The sequence below is a fragment of the Pongo pygmaeus genome, chromosome 23 (assembly GCF_028885625.2).
Source record: "Pongo pygmaeus isolate AG05252 chromosome 23, NHGRI_mPonPyg2-v2.0_pri, whole genome shotgun sequence".
NCBI classification, from domain to species: Eukaryota; Metazoa; Chordata; class Mammalia; order Primates; family Hominidae; genus Pongo; species Pongo pygmaeus.
The window spans coordinates 30,874,766-30,889,006 of NC_085931.1; the positions used below are offsets into that span (position 1 = coordinate 30,874,766).

The 14,241-nt window shown below is 42.0% G+C and overlaps 1 long non-coding RNA gene and 1 gene segment (V, D, J or C); one reads left to right on the top strand and one right to left on the bottom strand.

Annotated features, from left to right (window-relative positions):
* Positions 1–243: 243 nt before the first annotated feature.
* LOC129023713 (immunoglobulin lambda variable 8-61-like) lies at positions 244–718 on the bottom strand. The segment is given in 2 exon segments: positions 244–560; positions 664–718. Coding segments are annotated over 2 exon segments (363 nt in total).
* A 228-nt stretch (positions 719–946) lies between these two features.
* On the top strand, positions 947–13,911 carry LOC129022827 (uncharacterized). Its single transcript, XR_008496575.2, has 3 exons — positions 947–1,490; positions 11,735–11,858; positions 12,849–13,911. It is a non-coding gene; the product is annotated as an uncharacterized LOC129022827 (long non-coding RNA).
* Positions 13,912–14,241: the final 330 nt, after the last annotated feature.

The following is a 14,241-nucleotide window of genomic DNA, read 5'->3' on the forward strand; positions in this document are numbered from 1 at the left end:
CCCTCCACATTATTCTCGGTAGAGAGGAAGCACAGCCATGGAAAAGTCACACTGGGAAGGTGGACACACCCGGGGAGAGATTGGGTGAGGCACCTGGCAGTGAACCCCTGCATCAGAGACTGGGGCAAGGAGACTCCTCACTCACCGTGTTGACCATTTCCACCCTCTCACTTTTCCTCCTGTCTGTAAGGGCTGAACTGTTCTGAGTATATAAAGAGGTGTTAGTTGCACTTCCTCATAGATTTAAATCACTGTGGAAATGCCACTACCCATATACAGCACACAGTAATAATCAGATTCATCATCTGCCTGAGCACCCGTGATGGTGAGGGCAGCTTTGTTCCCAAGGATGGAGCCAGAGAAGCAATCAGGGACCCCAGAAGTGCGAGTGTTTGTGCTGTAGATGAGCATGCGTAGAGCCTGGCCAGGGGTCTGCTGGTACCAGCTGGGGTAGTAACTGGTAGAGACTGAGCCAGAGCTCAAGCCACAAGTGAGTGTGACTGTCCCTCCAGGGGACACTGAGAACGATGGCTCCTGCGTCACCACAGTCTGAGAATCCACTCCCAAAATGAACAGGACAGACACAGTTATGATCATGAGGATGAGAGTAATCTGGACCCTGTTTTCTGTGGTCCCCCCAAGGATAGAGTCCCTTCCTGTGACCTGAGCCATAAGCAAGGAGTCCGAGGAGAAGCATCATCCAGGCCATGGTGGGGACACTCACGAAGGCTAAGTGTTCTCAGGCTTCCCAGCTGGGGGTTGTTTTCCTCAGGGCCTTTTCATGCCTCCCCAGACCCAATAGGATAAAAAAAGTTCTTTATGCAAATCAGCTTCCCCTCTCTTCCTGCCCCAGGTTTCACCCCGCTGTCCTGCGGGAAGACCTTGAGAGAGGCAGCTGCTGAGACCTCACACAGACCCATGACCACACAGGACTGAGACACTAATGAATAGGTGTTGGTGCCTTTCCCCAGATTAGCTCCCCCAATTTCGGAGTGGCCAAAGGATGGGGGATATGTCCTCCCTCCTGCCACACAATCTGGTTTATGACTAAATCTAACCCCATCCTTGTGAGCATTTTCTTTTCTCCCGCTGAAATGCTTGTTGGTGTTTTTTGGGAGTGAGTAGCAGGCCCCAGCATCCTTTGATTACCCCCTAATGGAATCTTTGATGACTGAGGAAGATGAAGGAGAGAGGAATCCTGGCCATGATAAAGATGGCCCCAATTCTCTAATTTTTGAGGCACTCACTATTTCTGCAATTGAGACCTCTATTTCCCAAGTGTCCCTTATTCTGTCTTTGTTAAATTTCAGAATGTACATTTTTTCCTGCTGTGTGATTGTCCATCTGTCTGTGCCTGGACAACCACTCCATCCCCACTGGATGCAGTAACAACACCACTGCCCACTGGCATCGTGAACCTGGTATCCATCACTGAGCTCTGCTGGGAATAGTCTACATGGCAGCTTCTGTGGCTGTTGCTCAGAGTGCTGGTGAGTTTGACCCTTTGTCCCAGGGAGGCAGATACAGAGGGTGGCTGAATCAGCACAGGTTGGGAGAAAGATGCTGGAAAAATAGACACCCATTATGGCCTGAAGGAAAAAGAAGAGGGAAGGACATTCCTGGCATGAGTTTTGGAGCTGATGTCAGTGACCTCGTGGATCAAGATGCTGGGGACCATCCTAACCCATGCAGTGGAGGAGGAGGAGGAGGAGGAAGACTAAGGTTATCTACTAATGGCTTGCCTTTTTATTTTTGACCTTTCTTATTTACTTGGTAATATTAATACACATATGTGGATTTGCGGGGAAATGAACCTTTTAGAAATGCAGAATCTCAGGCTCACTCCAGACCTACTGAGTCAGAATTGACATTCTCCAGAATCCCAGAGGATCTGTGGTTTGGACTTACCTTTGTGGGAGAAATGAGAAAGTTGAGCAACTTCTTTTTGACTCATTAGTCAATTCATGTCATCTTTTCAGAAATGTCTATTAAGGGCCTTTGCCCAGTTTTGCTTCAGCATATGTGTTGTTGTGTTTTTGTTTTGTTTTGTTTTGTCTTTTTTTGTTGTTGTTGTTGTTTCCAAACACAGTGGTGTTAGTTTCTTGGACATGTTAGATAACAACCGCTTTCAGAGATACGGTTTTTCAGATCTGTCTCCAAATCTGTAGGACACCTTCTCTTCTGGTTCATTGGTTTCATTCCCGTGGAACATCTCTAAAGTTTTCCATAGTCTTATGTGTTTCTATTTGCACGTGTACGTGGTGATTTTGGTGTCCCGTCACAAAAAAAAGGAAAAAAGATCGCATTGTCTGTGGGTTTCTTCCTCCTACTTTTCCGTTTTGTTTTCTTTCCTTTTGGCAATCTGTGTGCATAGATTAAAGTTTCACTGAAGTAAACGCTCACCCTATGTTTTCTTCTAGGAGTTTTGTGTTTTCAGTTTTGGGTGGAGATCTTTACTGTACTTTGCATTGATTTTTTTGTCTTATGTAACATGAGGATCCATTTCAGTGTTTTGCAGGTAGAAATTCATATTACTCAAAGACAATTAGCAGACTTCTCTCTTCACTGTTGTGATATTTGGTGTTCTCTTGAAAAATGCATTCACCATATGTAATTTTGGGCTGCATTTTTGGCTTTCTCATTTTGTCCATAGGTTAGTGTTCCTGTGTGTTTGCCAGTGAGGGATTGTTTGGATAACTATAGGTTTTACTTATTTTTTTGTTTATGTAGCTCTTAAGCTCCTTCGCGTGTGTGTGTGTGTGTGTGTGTAATCATTTCTACTTTTATTATAGATTAAAGGGTACACACACAGGTTAATTATATCTGTTGATTGCATAATACTGAGGCTTGGGCTCCCAACAACTCCATGACCCAGGCAGTGAGCAGAGGACGCACAAGGTGGGTCTTCAGGACGCAATGCCCCCTCCCTCCCATTTGCATTTTCTTTTTGGTCTGGTAGTTATTCCTAATGTAATCATTCCCTTCTTTACGTTCAGGTGCATTCATAGTTTAGTTCCCACTTATAAGTGAGAATGTGTGGCATTTGGATTTCTGTTCTGTCCTTGAGTTCACTTAGGATAATGACCTGCAGCTCCACCCATGTTGCTGCCAAAAATGTGATTTTGGGGGACAGTGTAGTGTTTTGTGATGTATACATACCATATTTTCTTTATCTTATCCACTGTTGATGGATGCCTAGGTTGATTCTGTTTCTTTACCATTATGAATAACACTGCCGTGAGCATACAAGTGCCTGTGTCTTTTGTATAGAAGGATATATTTTCCTTGGGTAGATCTTCAGGAGTGAGATTGCGGGGTTGGATGGTAGTTCTAAGTTCTTTGAGAAATCTCCAAACTTCTTTCCACAGTATCTGTACTAGCTTGCTTCCCCCACCAAGACCATACCAGCCTTTCCTCTCCTCAGCTGCCTTGCCAGTATCTTTCTTTCTTTGTCTGCGTAGTCATCGCCGCTCTGAGTGGTGTGGGATGGTATCTCGACCTGCTCTTGATTGGCATTTCTCTGTTGATGAGTGAGTTTGAGCATGTTTTCCTCTTTGTTGGTCACTTGCACATTGTCCTTTGAGAAGTGTGTGTTCACCTCCCTTGCCCATACATTAATGGGACTTTTTGTTGTTTTTTGTTGAATGATTGGCATAAGATCCTTGAAGATTCTGGATATTAGACCTTGATCAGATGCAGTTTGGGAACATGTTCTCCCACTCTGTATGCTGTCTTTTACTCTGTTGCTAATTTATTTTGCTGTGTGGTGGCTCTTTATTAAGCCCGACTTGTCAGTTTTTGTTGTCATTTCCTTTGGGGACATAGTCACATAGATTCTTTGCCAAAACCTATGTGAAGAAAGATATTTTGTATGTTTTCTTGCAGGATTTTAATAGTTTGAGGTCTTCCATTTAAATCTTTCATTCATCTGGACTTTCTTTTTGTGTCTGGTTAGAGGTAGGGGCCCAGTGTTACTCTTCTGCCCATGGCTAACCACTTATCCCAGCACCATTGATTGAATAGGGCATCCTTTCCCCCTTGCTTATTGTTGTGGATTCTGTCGAGGATCAGATGGTTTTTGGTGTGTGAGTTTACTTCTGGGCCCTCTCTTGTGTTCCACTGTGCTATGTTGAAACAGGCACCCAGTTTTTCATGAAATTTGAAATCGGCGGGTGAGATGCATCTGATGTAGTCTGGATGTCTCAGGATTGCTTTGGAAGAAATTCATGTATTTATATTTCCTTAAACAAATTTGCTGAATAGTAAAGGAATACGATGAGAGGGTAGAGTGCGACATTTTGGTCTTTGCATACATTGTGCAATGGCGAAATCAGAGTATTTTATTGTCTCTGTTATTTCGTACCATTGTTGATTCTTTTGTGGTGAGAAGCTTCAGTATCCTTCTTTCAAGCTGTTTTGAAGATGTAATGATGCTATTAACCCTGGTCACCCTGTTGTGGAATAGAAAAACAGAATTTCCTTCCTCTCATCTGTGTGGAACTTTGTACCCCTTTCCAATCCTTGCCCATTCTCCTTCTTCCCCCCAACCTCTGGTAACCATGATTATGCTTTCTAGGTCTTTGAGATAAAGTTTCTCAGCTTCTGCATGAGTGAGAGGATGCGAAGTTTGTCTGTCTCTGCCTGGCTCATTTCACTTAACATCATGTTCTCCAGGTGCAACCGTGTGGCTCCCATGATGGGAATTCATTGTATTTTTCTGGCTGAGGAGTATTCTAGTGTCTATGCATGGGACAGTTTCCTTATCCCTTCATCTGCAGATGGACAGGTAGGCTGATTTCTTATCTTGGCCATTCTGCATTGTGCTGGATTCCACCTGGGAACACAGATAATCTCTTCCATGGCTTGATTTCATGTACTCTGTATATACACCCAGTAGTAGATTGCTGGATGAAATGGTAGTTGTAGTTTTAAGGTTTGGAGGAAACTCCAAGTGGTTTCTTTAGTGTGTATACTAGTTTATGTTCCCACAGATTGTGGAGACAAGTTCCCCCTCTGTGGAAATCCACACCATCATTTTTTTGTCTTTTAATATTTTTCAACTTTTTTTTGTAGTATCCATTCTATCTAGAGTGAGATGGAATCTGAGTGGTGGTTTTCATTTTTATGTGTGTGTGTGATTAGCTATATTTGCCAAGTTATTGTTAATTTGTTTTGAATTTGATGTGTAAAAGTGGGCAGAGGACCTGAAGACATGAGGTTGATGCACAGGTAAAAGATAAGATTATCAACATGGCTGATTCACACCAAAACATAAATGAAAACCACACTCAGATTCTATCTCACTCCAGTTAGAATGAATACTACCAACATTTGATGGCAGTTTCATTACTATAGAGTGTATGTATATAACCAGAGGGTGCAAGGGGCATTTTGATACATGTATACATAGTGTCATGATCAAATCATGGTGTCTGGCATCTTATTATTTCCCTGTGGAGAGAACATTCAGAACATCCATTCCAGCTGATTTTGAAAAATTCCCCTATACATTGTTGACCTTGGTCACCCTGCTGTGGAATAGAACATCAGAATGGATTCCTCTCCTCTGAGTGTCACTCTGTACCCATTACCAGTCCCTGCCCAGGCCCCCTGCTCTCTCCACCTTCTAGTAACCCCTACTGAAAGTTCTGCTTCTAGAAGACAGTGTTTTTTGGATTCCATTTGCCTAATGTCATGCAGTGTGGGTCTCTCTCTAACAGGCTCATTTCATTTCACCTAACTGTCTTCCAGGTTTCTCCACATGGCTGCAGATCAATGATTTCCTGAAGTGTTATGGCTGAAATGCGTTCCATCATGTATATATTCAGTTCCTTTATCTCTTCATCTGTGGATGGACAGTTAGGTTGATTCCATATCTTGGCTATTGTGACTAGTGCTTCAGGACACATGGGAAGGCAGATACCTCTTCAATGCAGGGATTTTGTTTCCTCTAAATGTTTACCCAGTGGTGGGATTGTTACCTGGAGTGGTGGTTGTACTTTGACCTTTTACTTTTTTAAGGAACCTCCAACAGTTTTGCATAGCGTGTATACTAATTTACATTCCCACAGAGTGTACAAGAGTTTTCCTTCCTGCAGTTCTACACCAGCCATCACCTTCAACAATTTTGATTTTTATCTTTTGCAATATTCATTTTAACTGGAATTATATGGTACCTGAGTATGGTTTTGATTCACTTTTTTGTGAGGATTAGTGATATTGAGAAACTGTTAATCTGTGAGTCAATTTCCTGTCTTCTTTACACACATGTCTATTCAGATCCTCTTAGCTTGGGTATTTGTTGTTGTTGTTTTTGTTGTTTTTCACTTAGTAGAGTCAGTGTATTGTAGGTGTTAGATAACAATCTCTTTCAGAGGTAGGACTTTCCATAATTCTCTCCTAGTCTTTAGGATGCATTTTGTTTGTTCGTTCGTTTCATTGTTTCCTTCCCCCTGTAGAAGTTCTAAAGTGTCACTAGTGTCATTGTTTATATCTGCATATGTTAGCTGTAATTTTTGTATCCAAACCTCCACCCTACAAAACACACACACACACATACACACATGCATATATAGCTAAGCCATTGCATTGTCTGTGTGTGTAGTTCCCCTAATTTTCCCTTTAGCGTTATGATTATTTTTCACCTTTTGCAGCCTGTGTGCATAGATATAGGTTTCCTAAAATATACACCCAACCTATGTTTTCTTATAAGACCTTTGCAGTTTCAAGATTGAGTTTAGGTCTTTAATTTATTTTGTGTTGATTTTGTGTATCATGCAATGTAAAGGTCTTATTTCAGTGTTTTGCATGTACATATTCAGTTTTCTCAAAATCACTTCTTGAACCAGGCTCTCCCTTTCCCATTGTGTCTTTTTGGTGTTTTGAAAAATGTGTTCCCTACGTACCATGTTGGGTTGAGTATTTGGCTGCCTCATTCTGTCCATTGGGTCCTCGTTCTGTGTTTGTGACAGTCATGGATTGTTTGGATAACTATAGATTGTGCTTTTTCATTTATTATTTTCTTCGCTTCTAATCTTGACTTTTTCTTTCAATGCTCTTTACTCTTACTATTCTAGTTTAAAGGATACACTTGCAGGTTAGTTACATCTGTTGATTGCATGACACAGAGGCTTGGGGTCCCAACAACCTCATGACCCAGGCAGTGGGCAGAGGATCCATAAGGTGGATCCTCTTTTTTTTTCTTTTTTTTTTTTTTTTTTTTTTGGTCTGGTAGTCATTCCCAGTGTCTGTTGTTCCTTTCTCTATGTTCGGGTATATTCATAGTTTAGTTCCCACTTATAAGTGAGAACGTGCAGCATATGGTTTTCTGTTCGGGGCTTAGTTCACTTATGATAATGGCCTCCAGCTCCATCCACGTTGCTGCCAAGAACATAACTTTCTTTTATGGCTGCATAGTGTTCCGTGGTATATAAGTAACACATTTTCTTTATCTCGCCCACTGTTTTATTTTTTATTTATTTATTTTTTAATTTTTTGAGACAGCCTCCCACTCTGTCATCCAGGCTAGAGTACAGTGGCACAATCACAACTCACTGCAGCCTCGACCTCCCAGGCTCAGGTGATCCTCCCACCTCGGCCTCCTGATTAGGTAGGACTACAGGTGCCTGTCACTGCATCTGGCTAATTTTTGTATTTTTTTATAGAAATGGGGTTTTACCATGTTGCTTAGGCTGGTCTCGAATTCCTGGACTCAAGGGATTCACCTGCCTTGGCCTCCCAAAGTGCTTGGATTACAGGCATGAGCCACTGTCCCCAGCCTCATGGGATATCACTTCTGTAGCACACTATTAACCACACAAGTCACAGACCTGGCCCAGATTCAGGAGGAGGGGAAATAGACTCTCCCTCTCAATGACATCTCAGTGGGAGCAGTAGCAAAAAATCTTCAGCCATTTTTAATTTACCATTACTATTTTCCAGGGCAGAGTATACACCTTAAATCAACGATTGGTATGTAACACCGCTGTGTCTTCACTTGGTGTAAGGGATGGAAAACAGAGATGGTTCCACCTTCTTCATGACCCTCTGTGACTCACTTGAAATTTATGCTCTGGTCCCTGCAGTTTCAAGCTCTGCATGTTAAGAAGTCCTGGCTTCCAGAAGGAAATTACTTCCATCAGTGGGCATAAGAGTCTCACTGAACTTGACGGCCAGGCGCAGTGGCTCACGCCTATAATCCCAGCACTTTGGGAGGCCGAGGCGGGCAGATCACGAGGTCAGGAGATCGAGACCATCCTGGCTAACATGATGAAACCCTGTCTCTACTAAAAACACAAAACAAAATTAGCCAGGCATTGTGGCGGGTGCCTACAGTCCCAGCTACTCGGGAGGCTGAGGCAGGAGAATGGCGTGAACCCAGGAGGCAGAGCTTGCAGTGAGCAGAGATGACGCCACTGTATTACAGCCTGGGTGACAGAGCGAGACTCCGTCTCAACAGACAAAAAAAAAAAAAAAGAATCTCGCTGAACTTTCAGCTATGGCTGCTGCTGGATCACTTTTAGTGCAAGAAACCATCCAGAAAAGAAAAAAAGTCACAACCTGCAAGGAAAATTGACTCTGATTATCTGTGGGAGGTTGGCCTGCTGCCACACGATATAGCATAGGGAAGAATCTCTTTGGTGCTCATGATCCCAGTGCTTTTCTCAAATGAAACAAACTTCATGTAAAGAGTAAGTTGATCAGTTGCAGTGGAAGGGATTACTTTAGTGAATGCTGTGGTGCTTTGCCAGCATCCTTCCTTAGAAATGATTTACCCATAACCTGGCTGTTGGTGGCTCCCAGCTGCACCCCATTCTGTCGTCATCGTTCACCATGTTGGTGAAGAAAGAATGCCCCACCCTAAATAGCACAAGGTAGCTGAACACTTGACACCTTGTGCTGGACAGATGTGATCAACAGCAGTTTATGAGTTACATATACTCACGGCCTGGGGAAGAGGACACCACACGTACCAGGCAGGGCCACATGAGGGGTGCACTCAGGAACAGAGTGAAGCAGAGGGGCGTGGAGGAAGGCTTTGTAGGAACAAGGGGGTGTGGTGTCCTCTGGTACCTGTGGGAGGATGTGGTTAGCTTGTTTGTTTAATGGGCTGGCAGTGGATAGAGACACGTGAGGTTGAGGATTGGTGGGGGACACTGGTTCAGCCAACAGGGGAACGAGCCAGGCAGGGAGCAGGGGAACTTGCGCGGCTCCTCTGGGGCCTGGAAGCCTCAAAGATGTTGACGCACACTGGACAATTATTCTTCCTCACATTCAAGTCTATGTATGTGGGTGTTTTCAGTATTCACATCCACTCTAATTAAAGGAAGCTTTGCCATTTCAATAAATGCACTCCACAGGTCAGTTCCAGGGAGGAGACCCCTAAAATGCAATGAGCATTGTATTGTCTCTTCAGGGAACTGTAGTCAAATTAAAAAGCCACAAAACCAAAAGGAATCTTTCTACCATGTCACTTTATAACCAGGAGGGAGATTTGGGGTCATGACCATTTAGAAGGAAGATGAAGATACGGCCGGGTACGGTGGCTCCCAGCTACACGGGAGGCGAGGCCGGAGGATCACTTGAGGAGGGGGTGGCTGCCAGCCTGGGTGACAGAGAGAAACCCCGTCTCAAAAAAAAAAAAAAAAAAAAGCCAGGCACAGTGGCTCATGCCTGTAATCCCAGCACTTTGGGAGGCCAAGGAGGGCGGATCACGAGGTCAAAAGATCAAGACCATCCTGGCTAACACAGTGAAACCCCGTCTCTACTAAAAAATACAAAAAATTAGCCAGGCGTGGTGGCAGGCACCTGTAGTCCCAGCTACTTAGGAGGCTGAGGCAGGAGAATGGCATGAACCTGGGAGGCGGAGCTTGCAGTGAGCCAAGATCAGGTCACTGCACTCCAGCCTGTGCAACAGAGCGAGACTGTGTCTCAAAAAAAAAAAAAAAAGATGAAGATACATGCAGTAGAAATAGTATAAAGTAATTCATTAAAATTGCCTGTACATATTCATTTATCAAGTTCAAAGTTACGTTTTAGATTGGGCTGGGCGAGTTGTTGTTTTTTTGGTTTTTTTAGTAAAGAGCTAGAGAGTAAATATTTTAGGCTTTCAGTGCCGTATGGTCCCTGATTACTCAGTTTTGCTGCTGTTGTGCAAAAGCACCCATAGACAATAGTAAACAAATGGGCATGGCTGTGCTTTAAGACTTTATAAGAGCTGATGGCAGGCTGGAGTGGGCCCACTGGTGTAGTTTACCAACCCATTATAAAGTATCTGTCCTCAAAAAACATATTCCTTAGGTTTGTATGTTGCCTTATTTTTTAACCTTCCCTTGAAATGATCAGCTTGTGAGGTATCCAGGCAATATTCTCTCATTTTACAGACAAGAAGCCTGAGGTACAGTAACTTTCCTGGGAAACACTGTGATGAGTAGCAAGCCAAGTCTAGAAATCAGATTTCCTAACTCCTCTCCCACACCCTGTCGCTCAACCCGGCGGATTCACTAGACTCCAGTCACCAACACCAAGTTTCTATCAGATGAGTCAGTTTTAAATTACAGGGAAAAAGCAGAAAAGAAAATTAGACAACAACTTTGTAGCAAGCTGGATTTTATTCGTTGTTAGATTTACCTTTTCTATGTATTTGCTTGTGTCTGTGAATTCTGTTTCAGTGGAAAGGACCTACATTAAGCTTTGACCTGGTGTCTTGGTAATTGACCTAATCAGATTTGGATTTGACTGGGAGATTAGATCCTCCAGTAAATATGATGAACAAAAAGGGTAACTTTTTCTCTTCCTGAAATTTTTAAAAACGATTTCCTCACTCAATTCTTTCTTCTTCTGTTCTCACGTTTCATTCACCATGTGAAGGGCTGTGGCCCCAGTGTTCCGAGGAGCCCTTGTCTGAAGCAGCTGCTGCTCCTGCACAGGCAGATCTCTCTACAGGAGCCCTCGTTTCTAGAGGGCAGCCTTGTCATTGCTGTGAAGGAAAATGTTTAATGCTCAAACCAGGGGCTACTTAGGCTTTCCCAGACTTGGCCTTTCTGAGATTTTGTAATTAAATTGAAGAGGTAGTTATTCTGGGATTAAACTAGGAAATCGCAGCTTCTTACCTGACTTCATTGGGTCCTGCTGTTATTAATCCACATTAATATGGTCTTGCTAAAGCATAGTTTCCCTGGATGCTAAACGTGGAGGCTTACAGTTTTGGGAATGGCTTGGCAGAATTCTTCTTTGGAAATTGGTGAAGATGGGCAAAGTGTAGATCCAGGAAGGTGGAGAGACCCGGAAAAAAAAAAAAAAAAAGTGCCCTCACAGAAATCTGTGCACTTAGTGTGTCATCATATACAATGGGCAGCACACACAGGCCCCTGCTTTTTGTTCATGAAGGGCAGGTGGGGAGGATCTCTGGAGGCGGTGATCGCTCATCCACCGGCCAGCAGCCTCTCCCCTGCTGTCTCTGCTCCCTTATCATCCACACTCACCTTTGTGGTGCCGGACACGTTGGCTTTGTTCTTCGACCTCGTTTCATTCTGAATTTTTAAAGCTTGATGTAACTGGTTTTACCCCTTCAATTTGAAAAGTTTATTTTGTAAATTGAAATAATTGTTGCCACATTTTTCTTAGATGTTTAAAATGGTAGCTGCTTTATTTGTAGACAATGCATAGAGATAAATGCTGGGGATAAGATGTTTGTTTTTAACCTTATCATGTTTGTCTGATCTCTGGGTTCTAGGGGTTGTGGAAAAGAAAAGTGGTATAAATTTAATGACACAGTTACAGAAGACTTAGACCTAAATGATGAGCTCTGGAGTGCGAATGCTTTGGTGAAGAATACAGAGCAAAATTTTATGATCAAGGTAAGTATTTACAAATGGATAGTTTCCATTAGTTTTGGTTTTTAATATAGTTTTCTATAAAATTGGAAGTAGGATTCTTTACATTAAAAATAGAATAGACTTTTTTCTAGTACTGCTGCTCTAGCTATAGAACCACAAGTAGGTGGGGGAGGGGAGGCATGCTGTCAGGGTGAAATGAATATCAAAGAGAAACTAATAAAGAAATCTAACCTTAGAAGTTTCAGAAGAAGTAGTTGTCCACTAAAATTTTCAAATTTCCTTTTCACTTACATAGGAGCATAATTAATTAGAGAACATATTTTTAGCCCCTGTACTTTTACCATATTCATTAGTCAGCGCGGCAAAGCAGTCTCTACCTCCAAACCCCCCACTCCCAGGACAAAAAATGTATGAGGGAAAGTACATCAAAAAACCCAATCACAGTTAGCTATTTGAAAACCATTTGGCAGAGATCTTAGCATTTCTGAAACCTAATTTTGAGATATTCTAGGGGCATTTCCAAATTTCTGCCTGTACTAGATTCACTCTATTCGAGTTCTAGATCACGCCACTATAGTCATGCATTCGAAGGTAGTAAATTTTAAGGGTTAAATAGAGTATCATTGCCAGAATTTACCTAGATTTGGCCATTCTGCAGAAATGGCCAAACAAAGCCAGGGATGATCCCACCCTGTGCCACAGAACATACTTTTAAATGTTACTTGCCATTTGCTTAAATTTGCCTTCCATAGGATATTTACCCTCTTTCCCTTACTCTATCGCCGAACAGCTCTCTTGTCTCCTGCCCTTCCTCCCCAATATCACCCTCCAAACGAGGGATCGATTTTGGTGCCAGAACTGAGGTCCCCTGACTTCCACTCTAAGCAATACCCTAAATAGATCCTCATGTTACCTACACTTTGCATTCAACACATTTAGTGAGTAGTTACTTGTGGGATTCATGGGCCCTTTGTTTTAGATTGTCAAGAAAAGAAAATCTTTTTTATTTAGACTTCTTAATGCTGTGCAGTAAAGCAAACACGCACTTATGTACGCCAAAGATACCGAATGCCTGCGTGCTCTTCCACCAGAGCGGGGTCTGATAAGAACTCCTTGGGATCACCAAAGAAGTCTCGAGTCAGCTCTGTCCAGCAGGAAGTTGAGGGCCTTTCTCTGTAAGTTTTTCCATTGTGAATCCAAAATATCTGAGACAGGTCTCAATAAATTTGGAACTTTGCAAAGGTTATGGACGTGACACACCCTCAGGAAGTTTTGAGGACATGTGCCTAAGGTGGTTGGGTACAGCTTGCTTTTACACATTTTAGGGTGATGTGAGCCATCAGTGAATGTGTGTAAGCTGTCCATTGATTTTGTCCAGAAAGGCAGGACAACTCGAAGCGTGGGAGGGGGCTTCCAGGTCATAAGTAGATAAGACAAATGGTTGCATTCTTTCAAGTCTCTGATTAGCCTTTTTCGGAATACACAATCTATATGTGAGAGGAGGGGAGAGGAATCTTCACTTATGCCTTAGTCTGGCTTAGTAAAGCGATAGAGCAGAAGCAGCAATGAGATGTGCATTTGTCTCAGGTGAACAGAGAGATGACATTGTGTTCTGTCCATTTAGGAGTCCTGAGATTTATTTCTTTTCACACCATATAACTTGTTGTGTGATTTAGTAGGTGATAATGTGATCTTTGAGAATATAGTATTTGGGATCTGAAGATAATTAGCTAAGCTAGGGAGAAATTCTTAAAATAATCCTAAAGGGAAAATAAATAAATCCCTTTTCTTATTATTTCCTGGTCATTATTTCCTTGGCAATAACTTACTTTGCATTTAGAAACACGCACATAAGTTATTTCCTTTTAGAACTGAGATTTTTAAAAATGTACACTTGAGATTCTTTGCAAAATGTTGGCAGCATTTATTGAATTACACTTCATGTCCGAAACATAAACTATGTCAACACTCTCAGAATGTTGTTACTTTTTAAAGGTCTTGTTGTCAGTGAATTTGCCTTTAATATATTAAATCAGGAAAGTATATAATTTTTTGCATGTGAAAAATGTGAATAAATATGGCTTATTAAGTTTGAAAACTTGGTTCAATACTTTATTGTTATAAGACTTTGAATGTGTGTCTCTAAAACGAGTTTATTTCACTGTTATTTAATGGTTGTAATGGTGGAAACGATACGTCACTGTAACATGCAGAAAGAATTCATTTTCCTGTTTACTGTGTTATGGTACTCACTTTTAAATCCCATATGCCAATTAAGTAAAACTTTGCCTTAAAATTTGTCCTGCAATTTTTAATTTTTTATAATGTCACTCAGGTCTCCAAACTAATTGGAAGATACTGACTTTAAAAATTATATAATTAATTATAAATTAATAATTAAAAT